This window comes from Grammomys surdaster, unplaced genomic scaffold, assembly GCF_004785775.1.
Source record: "Grammomys surdaster isolate TR1022 unplaced genomic scaffold, NIH_TR_1.0 126176, whole genome shotgun sequence".
Taxonomy (NCBI): Eukaryota; Metazoa; Chordata; class Mammalia; order Rodentia; family Muridae; genus Grammomys; species Grammomys surdaster.
Genome location: NW_021620983.1, coordinates 6,476,921 through 6,500,915, shown reverse-complemented (window position 1 = coordinate 6,500,915; position 23,995 = coordinate 6,476,921). Strand labels below are relative to the sequence as shown.

Sequence of the window (23,995 nt, the reverse complement as noted above, 5' to 3'; positions counted from 1 at the left end):
GGAGAGAGAGAGAGAGAGAGAGAGAGAGAGAGAGAGAGAGAGAGAGACTGGACATAAATGGCCTCAAGTGAGAGAGAGAGAGACAGAGAGAGACAGAGACAGAGACAGAGAGACAGAGAGAGAGAGAGAGACAGAGAGACAGAGAGGGAGAGAGAGAGGGAAGGAGAGAGAGAAAGAGAGAGAGAGAGAGAGAGAGAGAGAGAGAGAGAGAGAGACTGATTGCATATAAGTGGCCTCTAGTTCATCCCATAGCAAATAGTCATTCACAACCTAATTCCTAAGACACTGATTCTCACACTAAAGGTCCCATCACGTTCCCCTGACACAGATCTTCACCAAGGTACATAGACCCCTCCACCAGCATGAACTTCTTTTGTGCCTACGCGACCTAGGCAGATGCCCAGCGTCCCCATGCCCCCTCTTCTGTTTTCCTTATCCCACCCTCTAGCCACAGGATTGGTTTTGTGCTCTTCAGATCTGCAGGTACTGTGCCAGACAGGATATGCTCACAAGCTCAAGGAGTGCTTGACAATGCAAGCAGACTCTGTGTGTGTTAGAATTCATTTATGCTCAATGAGTCAGGAGGGCTGTGTGTCAGAACTGTGTGCATTGGCTTGTAAATCTACACGGGATCCGATAAAATCATTTCCTCACCACCACAGAGAGCTTAGGGTGCACTGTCTGTTATTTTGTCTCAAACTGGAAGCTTCTGTTGATGTTTCCAAACAAGGCAGATCATAGAACCCCCACACACACACACACACACACACACAACAAAACCATCACCAAAGTATAGGCAGGAGGATACAGCTGACCGCAGGTTGGGTGCCTCTCCCTGATGTCCTGTTTTCTCACTTATTTCTAGAAGTGACCTTGCTACTGAAAGGGACACAACAGTACTCCTTCCTCCCGTTCCCCAAAAATCAAGAACTGCAGACATGGAGTAACATTCAACTAAGGACATTTGATAAATGTTTGTTGTCAAGCCACCAGCTACTGGGCCCTGCACAAACAGCCAGGTCAAACGATCCTGACCTCTGGCCTGCTGTTTGTTCTGGTAAAAGGTCACATGAATTGAGAGTTCCATTTTGTCTTCAGCTATAAACACCGTATAGTTAGTCAGCAGCCCAGTGGATCACTAAACTGTTAATCCAGTTTCACAGATTAGAGACTTGAACAAACAGTAGCAAGATTTATCGCCCACTATCTAAATATGGGCATCGAGAAAAGAAAGCAAGACTGATTGTCTCATAGCTATGTTTTTATCTATTAAACAACAAAGAAGCAAAGCCTCAGATGCTTCGCTTTAGGAATGGCTCTCAGCATTTCCCCAGCTCTCTGAACAGCACTAAAGAGAGTGAAGTTACCTTCTGAACATCCTTTATTCCTAGGAAGGTTTTCCAAATACTACCAGGAGCTCCCCTGATAAGTTCTCAAGCACTTAACTCAGGGAGTCTCTAAATTTCCCACCAGTCATCTTGTGTCAACTTACTTCATTCTGTCTTGTAGATATCTTCTCTCCCTTCTTCAGGATGTAGTCCCCAGAAACCGACCTCATCAGCACCAATGGCTATGACACGTGTTTCTGGTACCTGGGCTGGCTAGTTTTAGGTCAACTGGACACAAGCTAGAGTCATCTTATAGAAGGAAACCTCAACTAAGTAATATATTCATAAGATCAGGCTTTGTTTTTTATTTTCTTGGTTGGTGATTGATGCAGGAAGGGCCAGCCTATTGGGGGTCATGCCACCCCTGCTCCTGGATGCTACAAGAAATGGGGATCAAGCCAGCAAGCAACATTCTTCCATTGTCTTTGCTTCAATTCCTGCCTCCAGGTTCCTGCTTGAGTCCCTAACCTGACTTCCCTCAGTGATGGAGTGGGACCTGAGAGTCATGAGCTGAAATAAACCCCTTTCTTGTCAAGTTCCTTTCAGACAATGTCTTTTTTTTTTATGGTGAAAAAACAGTGTCTATTTAGGACGAGTCATCTGGACTCAGTTTAGATGATCCCCATCTTGTTGGCAGCATCCAGAGCATCATCATCAGGAGCCAAGCGGACACACGCCTTCTTCTCTCCATCAGGCCTTATCAAGGTATTGACTTTGGCCACATCAATGTCATAGAGTTTCTTCACAGCCTGTTTGATCTGGTGCTTGTTGGCCTTGACATCCACAATGAACACAAGCATGTTGTTGTCCTCTACTTTCTTCATGGCTGACTCAGTGGTCAGTGGGAATCTGATGATAGCATAGTGGTCAAGCTTGTTTCTGCTGAGTGTACTCCTTCGAGGATATTTTGGCTGCCTCCGGAGCCGCAGTGTCTTGGGCCGCCGGAAGGTGGGTGACGTTCGGATCTTCTTCTTTTTGTGGCTGTGGACGCCTTTCAGCACTGCCTCCTTAGCTTTCAAGGCCTTCGCTTTGGCTTCGGCTTTGGGAGGGGCAAGAGCTTCCTTCTTTGCTTTCGGTGCAATCTTGGCGAAAAGTCAGACAATGTCTTATCTCAGCAACAAAATGGATTAGTACAGACTCGCTTCCATGCTGTTGTAAAGATCTCTGGGTAGAGCTTAGAAATTGGAAGTGTCCCATAATATTTTTCATAAAATCAATCAGATATTTCCCAAACTCTCACATACATCACTGTCAACTGGACTAGAATTAATGCCTTCACTGGGTGACAGGGCAGGACAGGGCAGTGGTTCCTCCATCTTGTATTCTTACTAAGGCCATTTCTGGTTCAACTAGAATTCAACCTCTTTGATGGAGAATCCCATGGAAAAAGCATCCAAGTCTGTTCTAGGAACCCAACATTGGGCTGTCCTAGGTTACTCAGCTTAGCTTCTGTTAAATACTTGTCTATGTGAAACTGGCTCCAGCTAACCACTTAGTAGCTCCTGTTAAAACTGCTTGCTTCAAACTGAAGCCCTCCTGCAGCTGTTCAATGAGATGCCCGGATGTGGTTTCCATCTTTAAAGACCTTGCATTCTGGACACTTGGGGCTACATCTAGGTCCCCAAAAACTTGAATGTGGTTCTAGCCAGCTGAAATAAGGGCTTTCAATTGTCTATAAACTGTGACTGAGCAGTAATCTCTGGTGTGCTAGCCATGATAATAACATCCCCCCTCTCTCTCGTGTGTGTGTGTGTGTGTGTGTGTGTGTGTGTGTGTGTCTTTGAGGGTGTTTCTAGAAAGGCTACAGTTGGAGGGAAGACCCACCTCCTCAGGTTGCACATTTCTATCATCTATGGTCTCTAACTGCAAAGGGGAGAGGTTGGGAAGAGTAGAGGTTTTCATCTCTCTTCTTCCTGGCTTTTCCTGTGACTAGTTGCCTCACACTCCTGCCACAGTGGTTTCCCTCTATGATCGCTACTCTCTCAAACTACAAACCCAGATAACACTCCCTTTGACATTGTTTCATATCAGGTATTTGGTCATAGAATAGAAAAAGTAAATAATGCTTGGCCCCAGAATGTTTCCTGACCAATCTCACCTTCAGAGACAAATATCCATATCCTGTCCACACTTGAGCAAACACGAGGACCTGAGTTCAAGTTCTCTCATGGAAGCTGAACATGGCTGTATGCACCTGTACATACATGGGAGTCACAGACCATTGCATCCTGAAAGCTCTCTGGCCAAGCCGGAAAAGTGGCAAGCTTTGGGTTCAGTAAGAGACCATATCTCAAGCCAAAGAAGCAGAAAGCAGGAGAAGACGACACTGGGTATTCTGTTCTAGTATCCACATGGGGATGCATGGGTTCAATTACCTCCCATGCACACACCAAGGTGTCCTAAGAACTGTATTTGAGACTGACTCCACACACATGTACAATCACACAAACATGCGCATGTACAGACACACACAAAATGTTGGCTAATGCTTCAAATAGTTTTTTTTTTTTTAACACAGTAGCAGCCAGATCAGTTCCATCTGGAGGACAGATGTGGTTTTTGTATGTGGTTCTCTAGAAGTCAGACAAGCTACCCAAAGAGAAGTAGTCATGGGCAGGGCAAATCTAGATTATTCAGAAAAATACAGGAACACACGTGTTTTAGGGAACTTGCCTACAGATGAGAAACTTCCCTCTCCCCCACCCCAGCTCCTCCACCAGCTCACCAGAAGTGAGACTCTTTAGAGGACAGTTTGGCAAGGACACACCCAGGATTCTACAGGACAAGCCCAGGATTCTCATGACAAAGGAAAGTTCCAAAGAGATTCTGAAAAGCTCCTCTGATTTCTACTGAGAAAACATGAATACTCACTATCACTCCCTGCGGTTCCCTAGTCCTGTGCTGCTGAGGTTTCTTATGCTTTCTAAACCAAAGTAGACTCATTTTACTAATACTTTGCACTCTGCCTTGGTGGCTTAGGGTATGAGGAATCTCTTTCGGCTTCATAATGCCAGCATGTTATTAAACTGCAATGGCGAGTCACAGTGTAATCAATTCCTTAGTGTTGAATGTCCTGTGTCATTTTTTGCACACCTTTGAATGATGGTGGTGCACACACCCATCTATCATCTGAGCCCTATGGTGGTCGAGGCAGAAGGATCGTAAGTTCCATTGACAACAAAAAATTTTTGAATTGGAATAGTTTATAGTTGTGACAGTGATTTGGGGGTAGGAGGAGGGGGTGGTTGTTATCAACCAAGTCTATTCTCTCTTTGATATGGATAACAAAGATCAAATAATTTTACAGAAATCTTCAGACAACCTTTTAGATAATTTTAGATAACTTTATTAACCCAGTCCACACAGTATCTATCCTGCTGCCCATGACCTTGACCACTGATCCAATCATTTCCTTAAGAGACACCCTTCCATATGGTCAGGTAGTGAGTGAAGGTTCCAGCAAGGTCTATTCACAAAGAAGACTGCACTGCTACCTCAACTTCCTCACCAGGCTCTCCTGAGTCATATTGATAAAGTAGTCATCCATTTCTACATGAAAAATTCAACAAGCTATCTCAGATCTCATGACACTATAATTCAAGAGACTTCGTTACACTATAATCCATTTACAGGACATTAATCGGAGGGGGCAGGCAGGACCACGTAAACAGCTGAAGACAAAGATTTGGATTTCAAAAGGGGTGAGTTAAATCCTGACTTGGAGTCCACAGCCTTCTAGAAGGAAAACCTAGCCAGAAGCTTAACATTCAACCTCCAGCACCCAAACAAAACAAACAAAGCTACAGAAAAGAGCAGTTGGGCGTGGCCCTGCGGCCTGTAGTCCCTACAATAATAGGCAAAGACAAGCATCTGACAGCCTAGTCAAAACAACAAGCTTAGGGTGTCGGTGTCGGGAGGTATTCCCAGTCAAAGGAATAAGGCAGACAGAGACATACCTGACACACTGTAGGCTGTACACTTGTACATATGTGGACCCACGAGACACACACCCACAATCAAATTATGAAAATACTCACTGTGTAGTGTATTTCTCTAATGCATTACATTGTAGATTTTCATTCGTTTCCTAAATATTTTACCTAGAAATGTTACATTTTTAGGTGACCGAACCCATTTATTTAAATAAATGTATCTTTAAATCCTAATTTAAAATAAAAACAGATTTAAAATTGAAAATGTTTCACACAATGTATTCCTCTAAAATGGTATGCTTATCTATTCTTCTCATCCCTGATTTGTCAGGATAACCTACAAAGTGATGACTTCATCATGGTACCTTTACACGTATGTCACCATGCTATGCTCATGCTAATCTGGTTCATTAAGAACTCTCAGAGTTGAACATGACTTTATACACGTGTCATCATGCTATGCCCATGCTAATCTGGTTCGTTAAGAATTCTTGTTATTGAACATGAGTCGCCCTAGAACTTGGGAGGCTGATTTGGGAGGCTGATTTGATCATTGATGATCAAGCCATTGTGGGCTGCATAGTAAATTTCAGGCTATCCTTGGCTACAGTTTGAGACCCTGTCTCAACGAACCAAAAAATAAGAGACCGGAAGTGGGAGGAACAGGGACCAGTCAATCTCTGTAGATGATAAACACACATATGACTTGCTGTATTTGTACCTATGCTGGGTATAAAATCCTAAACAATGAAAGGAAACAAAAATGGAAAGTCACCAGAATGTCTGTTTTTCTACATGTTGGCCTTATTTACTTGCATGTGCCCATTCTTACACCATCTCTCTGGCATCGATGTTCCCTGAGTGAGGGCAGTTTCTCTGTTTGACTGTGAGAGAGGGAAGGCGTGGCCTGGGTATGAGGAAGGGTGTGGTCTGGGTGTGTCTGGATGTCTCTTTGTATTTGGATTTCTCATGTTTGGCTAAATTTCTCTTTTCTTGACAACTAGAACTTCAAGAAAATGAAGCCTTGGTTGGTTGTCTGGCAGTGGCCTAGAGGGGTCTTTTGGCTCATACATCCTTTAACCGACTCCATGAGAAAAAGGATGCATGGACAGCCTAATTTTTGAGCCTGAATCCTCTTCTTCAATACACCAAACATGATAGGAAAACCACAGACACACTGTCAAGTTTGGGGCTGGCCATTCTGTTCCTCACCCCTTTTCGAGCATAACTTCATCGGAGAAAACTCTGCAGAGAGGTGGGAATGATATTATCCATGTATTGTTCATGTTAGACAAGTATTCTACAACCATCTTGTAGATGCACAGTTTATAAACATGACCCAAGTCGTGTAAACAACCATGGCTATGTATGTCAAGCACAAGAGCAGAGAAGTGCACCACTCAGAGGGTCCTTCAGGGCAATCATTTGTATCTTCACCTTAGCTTCCCTCAGCTATGAAATGAGAAAATACCTCTACTGCTTATTAAATTAACTAAATAAGGGGCTGGAAAATGGCTCCAGGCTTAAGAGAGCTTGTTCTTCCGGAGGTCCCAAGTTTGGTTCCCAACACTCATGTTGGGCAGCTCACTACCCACACCTGTTTATAACTCCAGCTCCAAGGGTTCTGACGCCCTCTGGCCTCTGAAAGTACTTGCACACAAATGGCGTGCACAGACATGCGTGCGCGCACACACGTGCACAGGTACACATATAAATAAATAAGTAAATAAATAAATTGTTAGTAAGTAAATACAATGGCAAGAAAACACACCTATGTTGGCACTGAGGAATCCCAGTCTTTGGCACTGACAAGGTCTTAGCTGTGAAAATGACAATCACCCACACTGCTCTGAGAACATCTCTGCTTACTGTCACTTTTTCCTAAACCATCATCCTACACTTGCCTTCTCCCCCACACCCTAACCCTGTGGAAAACCCCCGACGCCTCGCTAGTTTTCTGTCAACCATCTGGCAAAGTAGAAAGGCAAGAGTCCTATGGTTTTTGTCATAACCCAAAACAATTCTTATTCCCTTTAAGTATGGTCAAATACATGGCAAGGATGTACAGCACCAGCTCTCCGATTTTTTTTTTTTTAAATTAGTGAAATACAGTCTGCCTTTCTCCCCAAGGTTTTCTGACCCTCGCTCATGCATCTCATGTCTTATAAACCTTGCTTGCTCAGTGTTTTCCTTTGGAAGCCCTTTGTCTTCTAAGTCTTTCCTTGCTTCTATTTGTTCTTCAAACAAAAGGTCAGCCACAGAGCTACCAGATACATTCTGAAGTCAATGGCTAGGATTTACTTAGTTTCTTGACCTGTTCTTGGCTGGCTTTTGAAAATGGCAGAGCACTTTGGCACTTCTCTCTCAGGACCATTTCCTAAAAATGTGATTACAGTCTAAAAAAGTAACCCTTGGAGATCGCTTAAGTCTATGACTTTTGCTAATCCCAGAAAAGTTACCAAGCTTCCAAGTGAAAGGCCGATTGTTCTATTCCAGATGCTGAAACCTCTTCAGCAGTAAAAGATCCCAGGGGTTGAAAAATTATGGTTGTCTCTGGCAAGAGGTTGCTGAGAGGCTGTATCTAACTGGCCCGTTTCCTAAACTTATTGGCTCCAGAGTGCTTCAAAATGAAAAAGATCTTTTCCTCCACCATTTGAGCCAAGATAACATGAAAACATGCGGGCTATATGTTAATTTAAAAACATGAATCCCACTCATGTATTCTGTGGGGAAATTGATCCAGAAACATCTGATGTAGGAAGACTTAATTAAGGCAGAGCACCACGCCTTAGCATTGGTGCTGAATCCAGCAACAGGGAGGCTGAGGAGAGGCCAGGCTCCTAGGGTTCTGCACTATACTCTTTTTATCACATCTGGTTGGAAGGCGAACAGAGACGGGCCATGCCAACGTCTCCACATAAATCTTCTGACAAAATAGCAATTTCTCCCTCCCGTGTCTCACAAGAGTGGGTGTTTCACAACACCTGAGACTTTGTAATGATATATTACCTCTCAGGAGTGTCATGGAGTCACATGTTAAATCAAGGCTTGGATTTAGCTCCTGTTCTCCTCAGAGCTTTGTTTGGAGAGGTGGTGGAGTCTTTAGTGGGGAGGAAGCTAGAAGAAATGAATCTCTGAACATGATGAAATGAGTCTTGGGCCTCGCTTGTAATTGACCTTTGTCTGTTTTCCTGGTCCAAAACCATGTGAGCAAACTGCCTGCTACGTCTGCTGTGTTAGCCACAGCCCCAAGGCTGCTGTGCCTTCCTGCTTGTAATAAATTGTACCCTCAAACTGCAATCCAAAATATATTCTGCTTCCTTACGCTGCTTGTTATAGGTATTTGAGCATGGCAACAGAAAAATACACACAGTAACAAAAGGAGCACATTGTAGCAGCCAGCTTAAAATATCTGTATTTTCTCCCTAAAGGCTTCAGGCTGGGACTGCCAAACACACTTCTTCCTATGTATAGCTGTCACCTCCACTCTGATAATAAACCTTGGGTCTCAATAGCACAGACCAGCAGGAGTGGCATCATAGTTCAAAAGAGACCTTGGCATATCAGCCAAACAAGACATGCAGAACATTTAGGGGAAGGACACAAATATGAACAGATAACTAATGGGAAAAACAGAAAGTTGAACTCACAAGGAACATAATAAGATACTGAGTTTGGATTTGTTGAACATGAAAAAATCTTCTTGGATGGATGTTAGCGTGTTTGTGAGAAAAAGAAAAACTGGGAGTCAACTCATTCATTCATTCATTCATTCATTCTGCTAAAATGTATAAAATCTCTATTATATTCTAAGCACAACGCTATGTGCAGAGATACTGCATGTCCCTATCACCCCTAATTGAGTATCTTCTCTAAGAGCTTTCCAGGCAAGTGGAGAAAGGGCCCTCAGGCACTGAAACACGTACCCCAAAAATGAAATTCAACTGAAATCTAAAGCATAAACAGAAATTAATGAAGAAGAGGCCAGGAGCTTCCTGGAAATGGGACGATGTGTTGGAATCTCTGTTAAATTAGGGAGCACACGTGGTATTTATGAAGACCAGTAAGATTAAGACAGGAGCAGCCCTGTGGAAATTGATCCTGTGGGCCCAGAGGACACCAGGTTAAATGGAGGTGGAAAGCAGCTAAGGAGTAGGACGAGAAGTCGAGAGCTGTGGGCAAGGCACAAGCAGCCAGAGTCTTGACTTGCACGTTCAGAAAGGTAACTTTGGCAGCAACTAGGAAAATGGACCAGAGAGGAGGTCAGAACTGATGCAAGGAGCTTGTTAGGAGTTGTCTGGAAGATACTGGGCAGGGACTCCCTGTTACATCCGAGGAGTGCTAACCTATGGTTAATGATGGGAAAACATTTAAATGGATATAAGAAAGAACATCAAAATTTCCTTCAGCTCCATTGTCGATGAAATGTCCCCTCCAAAATGCAGGTTGGAATTTAACCATGTTTTGATATCATAAGAGGCAGGGTCCTTTAAGAGACGATTAAGCCATGAAGGGTCATTAATGCTGTTATGGAAAGAATGAATTAGCCACTTCAGGAAAACTGTTATCGAATTCAACTACAATTACCTTGATCTCACCACTTTTTCCAACCTTAAGAAGCTAAAGCTTAACAACCCGGAGTTTAGATCTAAGAGGAATCAAAATCTTATATTTAAAAAATCTGTTCGTTTTCAATTTACAGAACATTATCTTGCTCCCAAAGACACTCCCCATCCTAAACTCCACCGAAAATCCACACCCACTTTCTAACAAGCTGCCAAGATAATTCCTTAATTAACGATGTGCCCAAACCCTCTCCTTCCCTTAGATTTTCTATTCCTCTGTGATAGTCGGGCTCCACAAAGCTAGACACAACAGGGAATAAAACCTAAAGATCCTGTCTGAAAAACTCTCCAGCCCTAAGGGGCTCATTCTCACTCCCTACAGACAGCCGGAATCCTGTCAGAAGTCCAGAGCCCATGACAAGAGCACGGTTCTCTCAGAAGTGATCCAGGACAACTAAACTTTGAGAACAGTGGACCATGCCTGTCCCTTCAGACAATAGTCTAGGAACGGGACTTAGGTCTCAAGTTCACAACTGCTTGTCACTCCAGTTCTAAGGGATCAGACACCCTCTTCTGGCCTTCACAAGACCAGGCTCATAAGTGGTGCACATGTATCCATGTTGGCAAAAACGCTCATATAAAGAAATAATAATTAAAATTAAAACGGTACTATTCAACAGTCCTGTGATGATCCACTTGTCTTGTTTTTTCAACAGCACTTTGGAAAATAATAGACAACAATCCACTCCAAAAACTCTGGCTCAGTTTACTGGAAATTAGCACTTTATTTCAGATTATACTTCCACTTATCCTGCTATCTGTTTCTCATAAAAGAGATGTACATGCTACAGAATCTATAGTTTTTTATCAGTAGTCCATATTCCCCTGTACCCTATACTCAACAGAATCCTACACTGTCTTGGGAAAGTGATTTCAGTGATTTCATTTGGTTAGTGGAGAATGTTTCCATATCACTTCCTGGTATCGCCAAAATTCCAAGGAAAGGCTTAAGCCCACAAGTGCTTTGGCAGATGAGGAGATATAGGGGTTGGCAATGTGGCTCGGTTAGTGGAGTGCCTTGCTTGGCATGCATGATGACGCCCAGGGTTTATTCCCCAGTACTGGATAAACTGGATATGGTAGTATTTGCCTACAATCTCAGAATTCGGGAAGTAGAGGCAAGAGGATCCAGACTTCAGAGCCAGACTCTTTGGCTACAGAATGAGCTGGAGGCCAACCAGCCTAGTCCACATGAGACCCTGTCTAAAAACAAAACAAAACAAAAAACCAACAGTGATAATATCGCGTGCTTCTTTGGTGAAATTATTGTAAGGCACTTTTACATCCATAAACATGTTTTAACTATGTTTCTGAAAATACCACAAAATTTAAAGACCAAAGGTCATTCATTCTATCTTACAAATTATAAAATCAGATTAGACATAATTAGTAAAACTTAAATAGAATCATAAATGTCATCAGGAAGGAGCCAAGAGTGGACCTGGATCTTTATGCTCTATTATCCACCATTCAACCAAAACCAGCAAGTTTCCTGCACTACTCATTGATGATGGAGGAATTGGTTCTAGATTCCCACAAGAAAGCAACAGGCAGAGGATGCTTGAGTCTCTCTGGGGACTTGAATTTCTCTTATATAAATATCGAAACAATGTAATTGCTTGTTTCTCTTCAAAGGGGTTTACTGGGGCACACAAAGCCAAAAAGAGATTCTGTATTGTGTAGGACCCGACAGTCTCCAACTCCACACTCTTGGTTTTCTCCTGAATGATGACAAACGGAAAGCCTCTGGCTGTCCCAAGGTAGGGAAAGTGAAAGTCTTTAAACAGTTTCAAAGTAACAAATAACAGGGAATAATTCACCTACTAGAGATCCTGTCTCTAACAGAGATAAACAAATGATACAATGTTTTAAAGTTTTTGTGTCCATTAATTGTGTGTGTGTGTGTGTGTGTGTGTGTGTATAAAAGCACTCACACGTACATATAGGGGTCAGAGGTAGACATCCTATGTCCTTTTTTTAATTGGATATTTTATTTACTTACATTTCAAATGTTATCCCCTTTCCCAGTTTCCCCTCCACACCCCCCATCCCATCCCCTCTCCCCCTGCTTCTATGAGGATGCTCCCCCACCCACCCATCCACCTACTCCCACCTCACCACCCTGGCATTCCCCTACACTGGGACATCTAGCCTTCACAGGACCAAGAGCCTCCCCTCCCATTGATGCCTGACAGAGCCATCTTCTGCTACATATGCAGCTGGAGCCATGGGTCCCTCCATGCGCACTCTTTGATTGGTTGGTGGTTTAGTCCCTGGGAGCTCTGGAGGGTCTGGTTGTTTGACATTGTTGTTCTTCCTATTAGATGGTGAGAGGGACTTGGGAGGAAGAGAGGAGGGGGACGGGAAAAAGGAAGACAGGATTAGGTATAGGAGGAGACAGGGACGACATACAGAGGGTCAGGAAATTGAACAGCAATGGGGAATGGGGAATTGAGGATAGCCACCAGGAAGTCCCAGATGCCAGGAAAGCAAGAGGCTCCCAGGACCCAATGGGGATGAGATTAGCTGAAATGGCCAACAGAGGGGAGGGAGAACCTGTAGAGATCATATCCAGAGGTTAGGCAAGGCTCACTTGGGGCATGGGGCCACCTACTCATCTCCAAATTTTTTAACTCAGAATTGCTCACATCCTACGTCTTTTTTAAATTACTGCTTATTTTTGTTTGTTTGTTTTGTTTTGTCTTGTTTTTGTTTTTAAGGTTTCTTGATGAACCTGAAGCTTGCCAATTAGGCTAGCCTGGCTATGTCAGCACAAGTGAGGGTTTCTCACGTTTCCTCCCTGGGCTGGGATTATAGGTATACACTGCCACACCCAGCTTTTACATAGTTCTAGGGATTGAACTCAGGTATTGATGCTTGCATGGCAAACATGTTATTAACTTAGCCATCTTCCAAGGCACCTCTAAAATCTTTGGAATGCATGAAACCTTTGAAATCTCCCTGGCTAAGTTTCCTACCCCAGCTTCATGCTCAGCAGCTCTTAACACTGTCAGAGCTGATGTCTGACAACTTTCAGTCTTCTGGTCTTAATTCCGTCCACAAAATGAAAAGAATAACCACAATATGCAGAACAGTTTAAAGTTAAAGGTCAGACTATGATGATGTGACAAAAGCCAGGCACATAGTCGGGGTTGGCAACTGCAGTGTGTTGTCCTGGAGTTCAAGCCATGAACTACCCAGCCTCTCTTGCAGCTAGACCTGTGCATGTGACTCAGTCCTGACCAATGACACAAAAGCACTAGTGTGTCAGGACTTCTCTTCGGTCTCCCTCTTCCTGCTGGGATCCTGGAACTAAGGTATTTCCTTGGCCATATTTCCCCCTGCTACATTTTACAATAAAACTCTGTAATCTGGGAGGAGCTAATGTGGGAGGAGAGGAAAGGAAGAGGAGGAGCTAAGAGGGGAGGAAGGATGTAGGAGCCATGGAGAACCACGGGTCCAAGACTGTCCTGGGTAACAACTTATATCTAGGTTAGTTAATTGGAAAACACCTCTAATTGTGTAAGCATCTTGTTAATTGAGCACTACCAAACATATAAAGCCTTTGGATAATCTTTAAGCATTAGAGTCTCATCTCCCCCTGTGTGAATGAATTACGATTTGAGAAAAAAATAAATTATAAAAAATAAATAAATAAATAAAAAATAAAAAAAATAGAGTCTCATTTATATCCGGTACCGTGTGGATGGTGGGATGGTCTGGGCTCAGCTAAGCATTGTGGAGACAGTGTGGTTGATTGGCAAAGCCATCTCCCATGCTGGCATCTCATGGGTGGCAGGGCAAGTGCTTTGGGCTGACATGAGCTGTGGTCAGAGTTGAGCAGCATTGGGAACATGCCGGCTGCTCATGGCCTCAGGCCTTGCCTAGTCAGGAAGATGGCAGCCAGTAACAACAAGCTAGATTGGGCCACACCAATTTAAATTTTAATGGTAACACTAGTATTGTTCAGCAAAAGAAAGGCTGATGGAGCCAGGACCCACTCCTGAATGACCTACCCTCTGTTTCCTACCGCTTGAGGTAAACAAGCACCTACTTGGTTATAAAGTAATTGGTTATAATGCAAGCCTGACAATATAATGAAACACACACCTGCTAATGCTCTGCGCCCTACAAACTCGGTCCCCTTAATTTCTATATAGTTGGAAGGATGTGTATTGGGGAAAGTGACTACAGTAATACAGCTATTTATAGCAGGATACAGATTTCACTAGGAGGAGAAAGAGATTTCTGTGAGACACAGGAATATCCAGCAGCTGAGAAAATTACATTCAGCGCGGGTCTATGAAGAGAGAGAATGTGCACCATCATTTCAGCGTGACCAGTTTCAAAAACTATTTCAGAATGTCCTGGTGGCCCGGAGGCCAAGGACACAGCCTAGCCAGTCTAAGGGGAGCACAGTAGGAACCTGTGATTAAACTGAGGAGCCAATGTTGGAGTGACGTGTGGTTTGTTTATTCCCTGTACATGGCTTTGGGGAATATTCTGAGGTTTAGTTTGTGACCCACACCATTTGACTATTCATCATGAGGAGAAAGCGAGAAGCTAATCACATTTTTATTGCACCAAGAGGGATGTTTTTCAGATAGTATCAGCGCAGATGTGGTTTCTAACATTCCCGTGCCTTCCTTGCTCAATTCTAAAGAAGTGTGTGCTTCTCCTAAGGAAAGCATTTTAATCCAAAATAAATCTTATTCAGTAATTCCTGCATGTGCTAGACCATGAAGACTTAGCAGGGTCAGTCCTGAAGTTGGGGTGTGACCCAAGTACCACAACACTATGCCCTGGGTTCAGTGACCCAGAACCACACAACAGGGAGAAGGGGTAGAAGATCCTTAAGTAATAAGGAAACTACTAATCCAATATAGGGGCTGTCTCGAATGAATATACATGTATGAGGAAGCCAGTGGACAACTTCAGGGGTCATCTGCCTTGTTTGAGTCAGTATCGCACACTAAAACCTAGCTAGACTGGTGGGCCACTAACCCATACTGCCCCACCTGTCTGTGAATCCTCCACACTGGAAATTGTGTCTGTCACTATGTGTAGCTTTTATCACATGGGCACTGAGGATTTGAACTCAGATCCTAATGCTTGCACAGTAAGCACTTTACTAAGCTATCTCCAAATCATCATACTAGTCTCTGTACACACACACACACACACACACACACCCTTCAAGAACTAAAGTGAGCCCTTCCATGGTCGGGAGTCTGTGGTCAACCGGAGTTGATATGCCAGCCAGGAAGTAAGGCAGGAAGTGTGCCTTCAGTAATGGCTTCCTCCTCCTTCTATTCCTGTTCCACCTGGAGCCCCACCCTATTGGATGACACCAGCTATATTCAGGATGGATCTTCTCCCTTAGTTGTTTTCCCATGTGTCAATCAGCTCTGGTCATGTTCTCACAGACACACTCAGAAGTGTGGTTTTCTCATCTGGGTGTTTCCTAATCCAAAATGGCAAGCTTAACTATCTAAGTATTTCAGATGACAGAAATCTCTTAGCCTAGGCTCCCCATCCTTGAGAGGTTTGAAGCCTTTTCCAAGAATCCTTATTAAAAGTTCCAGCAATATATATATAAAGTCAAGTGTCCATGCCTGATCATGTTTAACAGTTATTTCAACAATATATATTCACAAAGCCATTTGGTGTAACTATATGAGCCCTTGATTCCCTCCAGTTCAGTCTGAGTGGGACCTAGACCTGGTGTTCTGGCAAACGAATAGTTGGGAATAGGTTTCAGTAGGACATGGGACGCATTGCACTACCACAGAGATGGGAGCTTATCCCTCCAAGGCTCACCCCAAAGTCCTGGAACCAGGAGGGAACTTTTTGGAAACAGTTAATATGTACAAATGCAATTGTGCAGAAAAGTATCATGGGTCAGAATTCAAAACTGTTGATGATTAAGTTATGGGAAGTTGGTAAAGGTCCACGTGAACTTGGCAGGTTGCAACAACAGAGCTTTGGTTGTGACATCTCCAAGGTATGATGACCTCTAGATCTGTATCTAAGGGTTCAGCCATAAAGAGGAACCAAAACACTCTGTGGTAAACATGACACCTTTCTCTCTCTTCTGTTGTACCTTGGCAGCAACAGTGAAGACGAGGGATAGTAGTCAGAGGAACGGTAAGAATAAGAATGCTGGCCAGCATTTGTTCAGTGTGTAGGGGACACGCTCAGTAGAGACACACTCTCTGGGCTTGAGAATGAGTGACCAAGAAATTGCTTTACTGAGACTCAGTCCGATGAGTTGTAATCTCAATTATTAAGTTGATCTGACTGAGAAGCAGATAGGGGTTAGCAATGCACCCTGGGTGAGGGCCTTTCCAGAGATTAGATCATGAGGGCTGTGGTCTAATGAATGCTTCAACCCACTGAGAGATTCCATTGGGGGATAGATTATTGGAAGGCTCTGGAATGACGGAGACAATGCTTGGTTGGAAGTAGGTTTCTAGGGTCTTGTCTTTGGGGCCCAGACCTTGTCCTGACCACTTCCTGTTATGACTCCAGTGTGCTTCCTGTCTGCCATGGTATGAGCAGCTCAGCTGCAACCTGGATGAAAACTCTGAATCTGGATTAGTCTGATTGCTACTGCACTCAGGGGAAGCCATGCTTGCTCCCCAATCCAAGCCCAGCCTGTTCACCTACTTTTCAAATATGCTACTTTCCTTCTCAGGAACGACATAAAAGAGAGTGGTCAAGTAGCTGGCAACTTAGTTTGCTTGTAACAGACAAGAAATACCTGGGCGATTAGAGGGATAGGCAACCTCTTGTTGCTATTGTTTTTCCAGAGTGTTAACAAAATAATTAGTCATTTCAGGATCTCACAGGAAAATCAACATGTAACTTTGAAAATCTGCTCACTGAGCGTTTTTGCACAATTATGCACACATGATGATGTAATGACTTCTGGTTCCTACAAAAAGACACATTTTTTTCCTTTATTATTCTGGGATGGTGACTTGTACAGAATTCATCTGTACACACTTGAAAAGGAAATGCTTCCTTCCCTCCTGTTTCTGAGACGGCAGGCTAGTTTGTGTGTCTTTAATCATCTCTTTCCCTCTCATCTATTTCCTGCCATAAAGCTGAATGTCTGCGGCATGCCTGAAAACCCTCGACTGCAAAAGGCCTCGTTTGGCTTGCTTTTAACTTTTTTCTTCCTGTGAAAGACGATTTTTTTCCCTCATCTTCACTTAGCTCATCAGTATGTGTTCTTCCTTGCTCAGCTTGTCTTAGAACTAGGTCTTACTGTGTAGCTCAGGGTGGCCTTGAACTCACTCTGTGCCTTAGACCACATCTCCTGCGTACGACAGATGACATAGCATAGGTGCTGTCTATTCACAGAGTGATGACATATACTGAAATCAAGCATGCCAGGAGTGGTGCAGCCTACAGTGTGATCCAGCATGTGAACATCCTGCCCCCGCCTCCCCTCTGCTGGGATTGGGATCACAGGTGTGTGTCACCATGCCTGGCTAGTACTAAGCTCATGCACTGGTTCAAGCTGGATCTCTCCCTCTCGTTACCATCTTGCTGAAGCTTGGGAGTTAAAGGCTGCCTGTCTCCCACTTCTAGGCAATAGGTGTTTTGGGGTGCAAATTAATTTTAATATTGTATGTACTTGAATAAGACTTGAAGAAGAGAAGAACTGAGACCCACATTCTGGCCACTGTTTCTTCTGGAGGCCATCATGGTCACCTGAATGGCAATGGTTCTAGAATGTTCTGATCCTAGAAAACTTATATCATTTTCTGGAACTCAAATCTAGGCGTGGCATCTTGGCTCCTGCTTCTCTCTTCTAGTGTCAGAAGCACCCACCTCTCTTGACAAATTTTTTCACCTAAAGTACCCGGGGTGATTTCCACACACTTCCTGCCCTGACTAAGACTCCTAGCCTCAGGATCCAGCACATAAACCAGCAAGATATTAGCACTGGCAATCAGAGGTTATGTCACACACTGATAAAATAGCTTACACTGCCACTCTGTGAAGAGATAGGACCCATGTTTCTCTCCCAGTGATAGAGAGACGAGAGCTGAATCTCAGAGGAGACAGGTAACTTCTCCAACGTGTTTAGTTGGTAAAAGATACAGACATATCTTAAGTCCACTTTCCTCTGATAGCAGGAACCCTCCACAACAAAAAGCAACCAAGTGCAAGAAGCACATGGATATTGGCACAGAATTAAAGACTGATTTACTAGCATGTGTGTATGAGACAGCGTATATACATGTATGTATCCAAGTGTATGTGTAGTGTGCTGTGCCTGTATGTGGTGCATATACATGACCACGTGGGTGTGTATGCCCATGAGAACACACTTGGAGGTCAGAGGATCTCTGGTGTCTTCTATCATTCTCTGCCTGCATGTCTTGAGGCAGGGCCCCTCACTGAAGTAGAAGCTCACTGACTTAGCTAGGCTGGCTGGCCAGTGAGCTCCTGGGATTTACCTGTCTCTGCCACCCACCCCCAGTCCCACCCTTAGTCTCACCCCGATGCAGGGGTTACAGGTACATATAGCCATGTCCAGTTTATACACATAGATACTGGGGAGTTGAACTTGGATTCTCACGCTTATAGCACAAGTGTTCTTGTCACCAAGCTGGCTGCCTAACCTGCATTTCCTAGTCTCTATTTGCTTCACTTTATTTATATGAATGTTTGCCAGCATGTGTGTATGTTACGTGTACTCCTGGTGCCCACGGAGGTCAGAAAGGCAGTCAGATTCATTGGAACTGGAGTTGTGGACGTTGTGAGCCACCTTGTAAGTGTAAATCCAGGTCCTCTCCAGGAGCAAGAGTTGTTCTGCATCTCTGCAGCCCTCTATTACTGCAGGTTCCCTCCCAGCCCCGCACTTTAAACAGCAGATCTTCTAAACCACTCAATTACACTGTCACCCCCAAGACTGATCTAGTACATACAGGACCTTTCCCTTTTGTTGCTGTTTTATTAGTTTTTGGTTAGTGTAACCAAAAATAGGCTTTGTTTTGACATCTTTGTATGAGTAGGCCATTATCTTTTGCTTGGATTTCCCCCCAGCCTTCCCCATCTCCCCTCCTTCCCTCTTCCTATTCCCCTCCATCTCCCAAATACGTCTTCCCTCTGCTTTCATGTCACATGCACCCCATCTTCTTTTCTCTCCCTCCCCATGCCCTCTAGGTCCTTCCTCCCTCTCATATGCTCATGTCCTGCACATATGTACACACACATACACACATGCACACACACAGGCACAGACACACACACACACACAGATACACACATACAGACATACACCCACACAGAGACACACAGACACATAGACACACACACAGAGACAGACACACACAGAGACGAACGCACAGACACAAAGATATACACATTCACAGATGCATACAGACACACAGAGACACACACACATACAGAGACACACAGACTCACAGAGAGAGACACACAGACACACGCAGACACACACACTCACAGATACACACACACACACACACACACACACACGCTCGCGCTACAGTTCTGTATGAGAGAAAATGTGTAATATCCACTTTCTGAGTTTGTTTTCTTTCACTTAACATGACGATCTCCAGTTCCATCCATTTTTCTCACAAATGACATGATTTCATTTTTCTTTACACACAGACCACATCCTCTTTACCCATTCCTCTGCTGACAGACATGGAGGCTGGCTCTATTTCATAGTTACTGTGAGCAATGCAGGAGTACTGGGGCTATGCAGGTATCTGTGGTATGCTCACTTAGAAGCCTTCAGATATATACCCAGCAATACAGGCTCGCTTTGCAGAGGTTGCAACTCTGGATCTAATGGGACAAATTTATAGGCCCTCTTTTTTAGGACTGTGCTTGTCATTTATTATTACAGGGGTACTTGAAGCTCAGTCCTTGAAGTACTTGAAGCTCAGTCCTACTATCTCACCCCGACCATCAATTCTTTGCCCAGGCAATCATTTGGCCAAACGAAGGCTATCCAAAAGACTTGGGGAAAACCAGAATTCATTTCTTAGCTTCTCCCTAATGGCTGTTTACCAAAGATCTCCCCACACTCCACCAAGAGGTCTCTAAAATAAAAATTGTCTTTTTCAAACTAGCTAGTAAAAATCACGTTACTAACACTGAGTAAGCAAAGACTGGCTTAGACCACTTCAAACATGGTCAGACTGAATTCTTTCTCTCAGTATCCAACAGTCCTCTCCTCTTCATAGCAAGAATCTAGCCACAGGAGTAGCAATCGAGAGTTCTGAGAAGACACTGGGTCCCCATTCCCCAGTGGCAGCATCAGTCCTAAGGAAACATTCCAGCACTTCAAATCTTCACAGTCTTTCCACCGCTGACCTCAGAACATGAAGACGCCAGCCTGGCCTGACCATCATTCACCTCAGTATCATCATCTAAGCCACAGGGAAAACTGTGGGCCTATAAGGTCCTTCTTGTTAATATTCAATTCCACCCTTGCATCAAAGCAGGAAACATGGAAGGACACGAGAAAAAGTATGCAAGGTTAAGATGAGGGAAGAGAAGATGAGAGAGGAGGGCGCAGTGGGTCAGCAGAGCCGTGTGACCCCCTCCTATCAATCACGAGAAATAGGATGAATTATATCACAATGCAACGGGCTCCGCTCACCTGGGGGAAGAGGGAGTACGTGGAATTGTCTATGGTGAACGAGTACAAAAACTCCCCGTCATACCACAGGCTCTTCCCCATGGGAGAGTTCATCTTAGTCATAGCAAAGAGACGAGCGGGATCACAGCACTCTTCCATTTGTTTCCTAGGAGGGAAAAAGCAGAGAATGGCAGGTTAAGTGAGCAGCCGGGTCACTCATTTGTCATCCCCACTGGAATGTGCGGCCTTACCCCTGTGCCAGCTCACTCTGCAGACTCCACGGTGCAGATCACACTCTGAGTCACTCCCACTCCCAGTCACTGAGCTGCGTGACTATAATATTTCACTTAAAAAAATATTTCAGGAAAACCTTCCAGCTCTCAGGTGTGGCTGAAATAGGTTTAGAAGCAAAAAAAAAAAAAAATATGCATTATTCTTGGAGATGCATGGATTAGTCCAGTCATCCGAGTCCTGGAAAGACTTAAGCTGGCTCTGAAGGGCAACTAGGCGTCTGTGACAGCAGAAACACACTTGTAGCTGGGCTGTAACTCTAGAATAGTTAAAAACAGTGTGGAAGGATGCTACAGGCATGTGAAACGGAGTGGTCCAAACTAGTACACACCCCAAACTAAGGGCACATAGAGAGCTCCTCAGCAGCCCCTCTGAACAGAAGCATGCATGAGAGGAATGCTGTGGTCTCAGACAACGGTGAGGCAAACTGCCATCAGTGGTCTTTTGACCTAGGTCTTAGTGGGAACTGAAGCAGTTGAACTCTCGGACCTCTGCCTTGGATGTTCACTCTCCCTGTCTGAAATACTGGCCTCACTCAGGATTACCTGACTCACTCAGGATTACCTGCCCCTAATGTTCTACCTTTATAGTCTCTTGTTGGTTCCTCAAGTACTGGCCTTCTTACTGCTTTATGGGTAAACCCATCAGTCGCTGAGCTTTAATAAATAAATGAGCTGGCATTTGGGAAGACAAACTACAGACAGGATGGCGACCTCGATGGCCAATGGGAAGCACCTACGAGATTGCTGAAGCACGCTTCCAGTGTAACCACGAGATACCAGAGAAGAGTAACCAAAATCTCATTAGACATGTTAGTTGTTCCCTCCTGCTCTTGGATCTTGGCTGGCTTCCCCTTCATACTAGTTTCAGTGGGAAGAAGACAAGGAAGAGGGCAGGGGACAAAAGTCTTTTTCCTGTCAACGATTTTAATGTCATATTTTGCAACTATATCAGCATTCCATTTACTGTAGACTGTTCTTCCCTTTCCTTTCCCATCCATCATCACCACCACCACCACCACCATCATCATCATCATGGAGACAGGACAGGCTCTCTTTATGTACACCGGGCTGATCCTAAACTCATCACCCTCCTGACTTCTGAATGCTGAGATTAGGACTATTCTCTACCATACTCAGCTCACGAGTTATCTCTATATTTTGTCAAAAGAGCATCCTAGGCACTCTACCCCATCCACATGAGCTACAAAAAGACAAGAGAAGAGTACCACCTGTGTGAATGTAAACTTTGGGGAGAACACGCTGAGTTTGGGTTTCCTTCCATAAGTCCGGAGATATCTCACTTTCTTTTGTTCTTAGAGTCATGGAAGAAATTATTGTGAGTGTCATTATGTTCAATGTACATCTACAAAAAAAACGCACCACTTGTGGTTTAAAGACTTGTCGAGGCCACAGGAGGAACACATATGCAGACCTATGGGTTTCTGTTTGGGCTGTTTCCTCTCTGCTTGCCAATTGCCCAGAGCCATACTGACCAACCTACTTCCCCATTCTCTTTCCAAGGAACTGTTTGCACAAATGCCCCACTCCCCCCACCCCCACAGTGCCTGCCAGGCAGCACACGCCTTCCCAATAGCGCTTCCACTTAGTTCCCACTATACCATGGAGCTGGGAAGCTTTATGATTCTTTTCCCAAAGTTTGTCTCAGCTCACATAACCAGCACCATGGTAGGATGTAGCTCTCTCTCAAGTCTTTCCAGCTTTCATCGGACCCTTCCATCCAGACCGAAGCTCTCACCTGTGGACGCCACTAAATCCTGATTCAGTATAAAGAATCACAAAGGAAAACCTCGCACAGTCGAATGACAGCGCTGTCTTCCACTGGAACCTGACAGCTTACAAACCACGTTCATGTGCGTTTCCTCTCTGAATCATAAAAAGCAAAAACAAAACCCCAAACAAAAACAACTACATAGGGGAAAAAAAATCCAGTCACGTTTTTTATGAATCCACAGACAATGAAACCAGTGTCTGAGTCAATAGCTACACAAGCTTGATCTGCAACATGAATGACCGCTTATTCCTTTACTGGGAGAAAGCAGAATTAGACAAAGTAGCAGGTGCTCCTCCAGGACGAATATTTCCAGAACTGCTACATTTCTAGGAAACTTGTAATCTTGTTGCTCTCTTCAGCACAGTTTTCTGCATGCTTCTCCTACATTTTTCTCTCTTCTACAAAGCCTCCACCTGTCATGCTGATCTATGGAGGTGCTAAGGGCACTACAATGAGAAAATGCCCATGTCCATTCTTCATGCCGGAGCTAAGGGGACCACAATGAGAAAATGCCCGTGTCCATTCTTCATGCCGGAGAGGCCCAAACTAGCTCACCACCTACAGAGACCACAGCAACAGCTTCGAAAGCAGCAGAAGAACCAGATACACTCTGTACCTCCAGTACTGGGTGGCTGAGGCAGGAGAATAGGAAGTTTATGGCCACCGTGGGCTACACAAGAATAAAATCAAATCAGAGCTGTTAGGTGCATCGGTGGTGCATCATAGAACGTGTAATGAAGGCTTGGTTTTTTGTTTTTGGAGTTTTTTTGTTGTTGTTGTTAATTCTTAGGTAACGTTGTGGTGGGCTCTTGAGATGTAAAAGTAGATTCAAAAATAAGAAAGCCAGACCTGCCTACAGAAAACATAAGAAAGGGCAAGCGAGCTTAGGTTGCAGCCACAGGTAAATCAATGAGACTGCGGCAAGCTTTGGAGCTCTGTACTGCAAAGGGACAAACAAGAAAATGGAAAAACAACTTACAGAGACAGAGACAGACCAAGAGACATGGAGACAAAGTGAGACAGAGAGAGAGAGAGACAAAGAGCACCAAGCACATGTCTGGTAAGTCATGTAAGTTAATATGTAAGTTTTATAAGGAGTTCTTTCAGATCAATAGTAGGAAAACCAATAATCTGATAGCCAGAACTCAAACAGATACTTGTCCCCAAAAGATGCAGAGAAGGGAAATAAAGTCAGGATGGCTCCAGAGTAAAACGTGCTTGCTTGCTATGCAGGCCTTATGACGTGAGTTTGATACCTGGAAACCAGGTTTGAGAGAGAGAGAGAGAGAGAGAGGGAGAGAGAGAGGGGGAGGGAGAGGGAGAGGGAGAGGG

General features: G+C 44.1%; 1 protein-coding gene across 1 annotated transcript in view; it reads right to left on the bottom strand.

Annotated features, from left to right (window-relative positions):
• The window catches only part of St8sia1 (ST8 alpha-N-acetyl-neuraminide alpha-2,8-sialyltransferase 1), a 122,009-nt gene that overhangs the window by 51,217 nt on the left and 46,797 nt on the right, over positions 1-23,995 (bottom strand). The window contains exon 2 of the mRNA XM_028757594.1: positions 20,600-20,744. Within this exon, the coding sequence (XP_028613427.1) occupies positions 20,600-20,744 (145 nt within the window). The remainder of the gene's footprint in view (positions 1-20,599; positions 20,745-23,995) is intronic.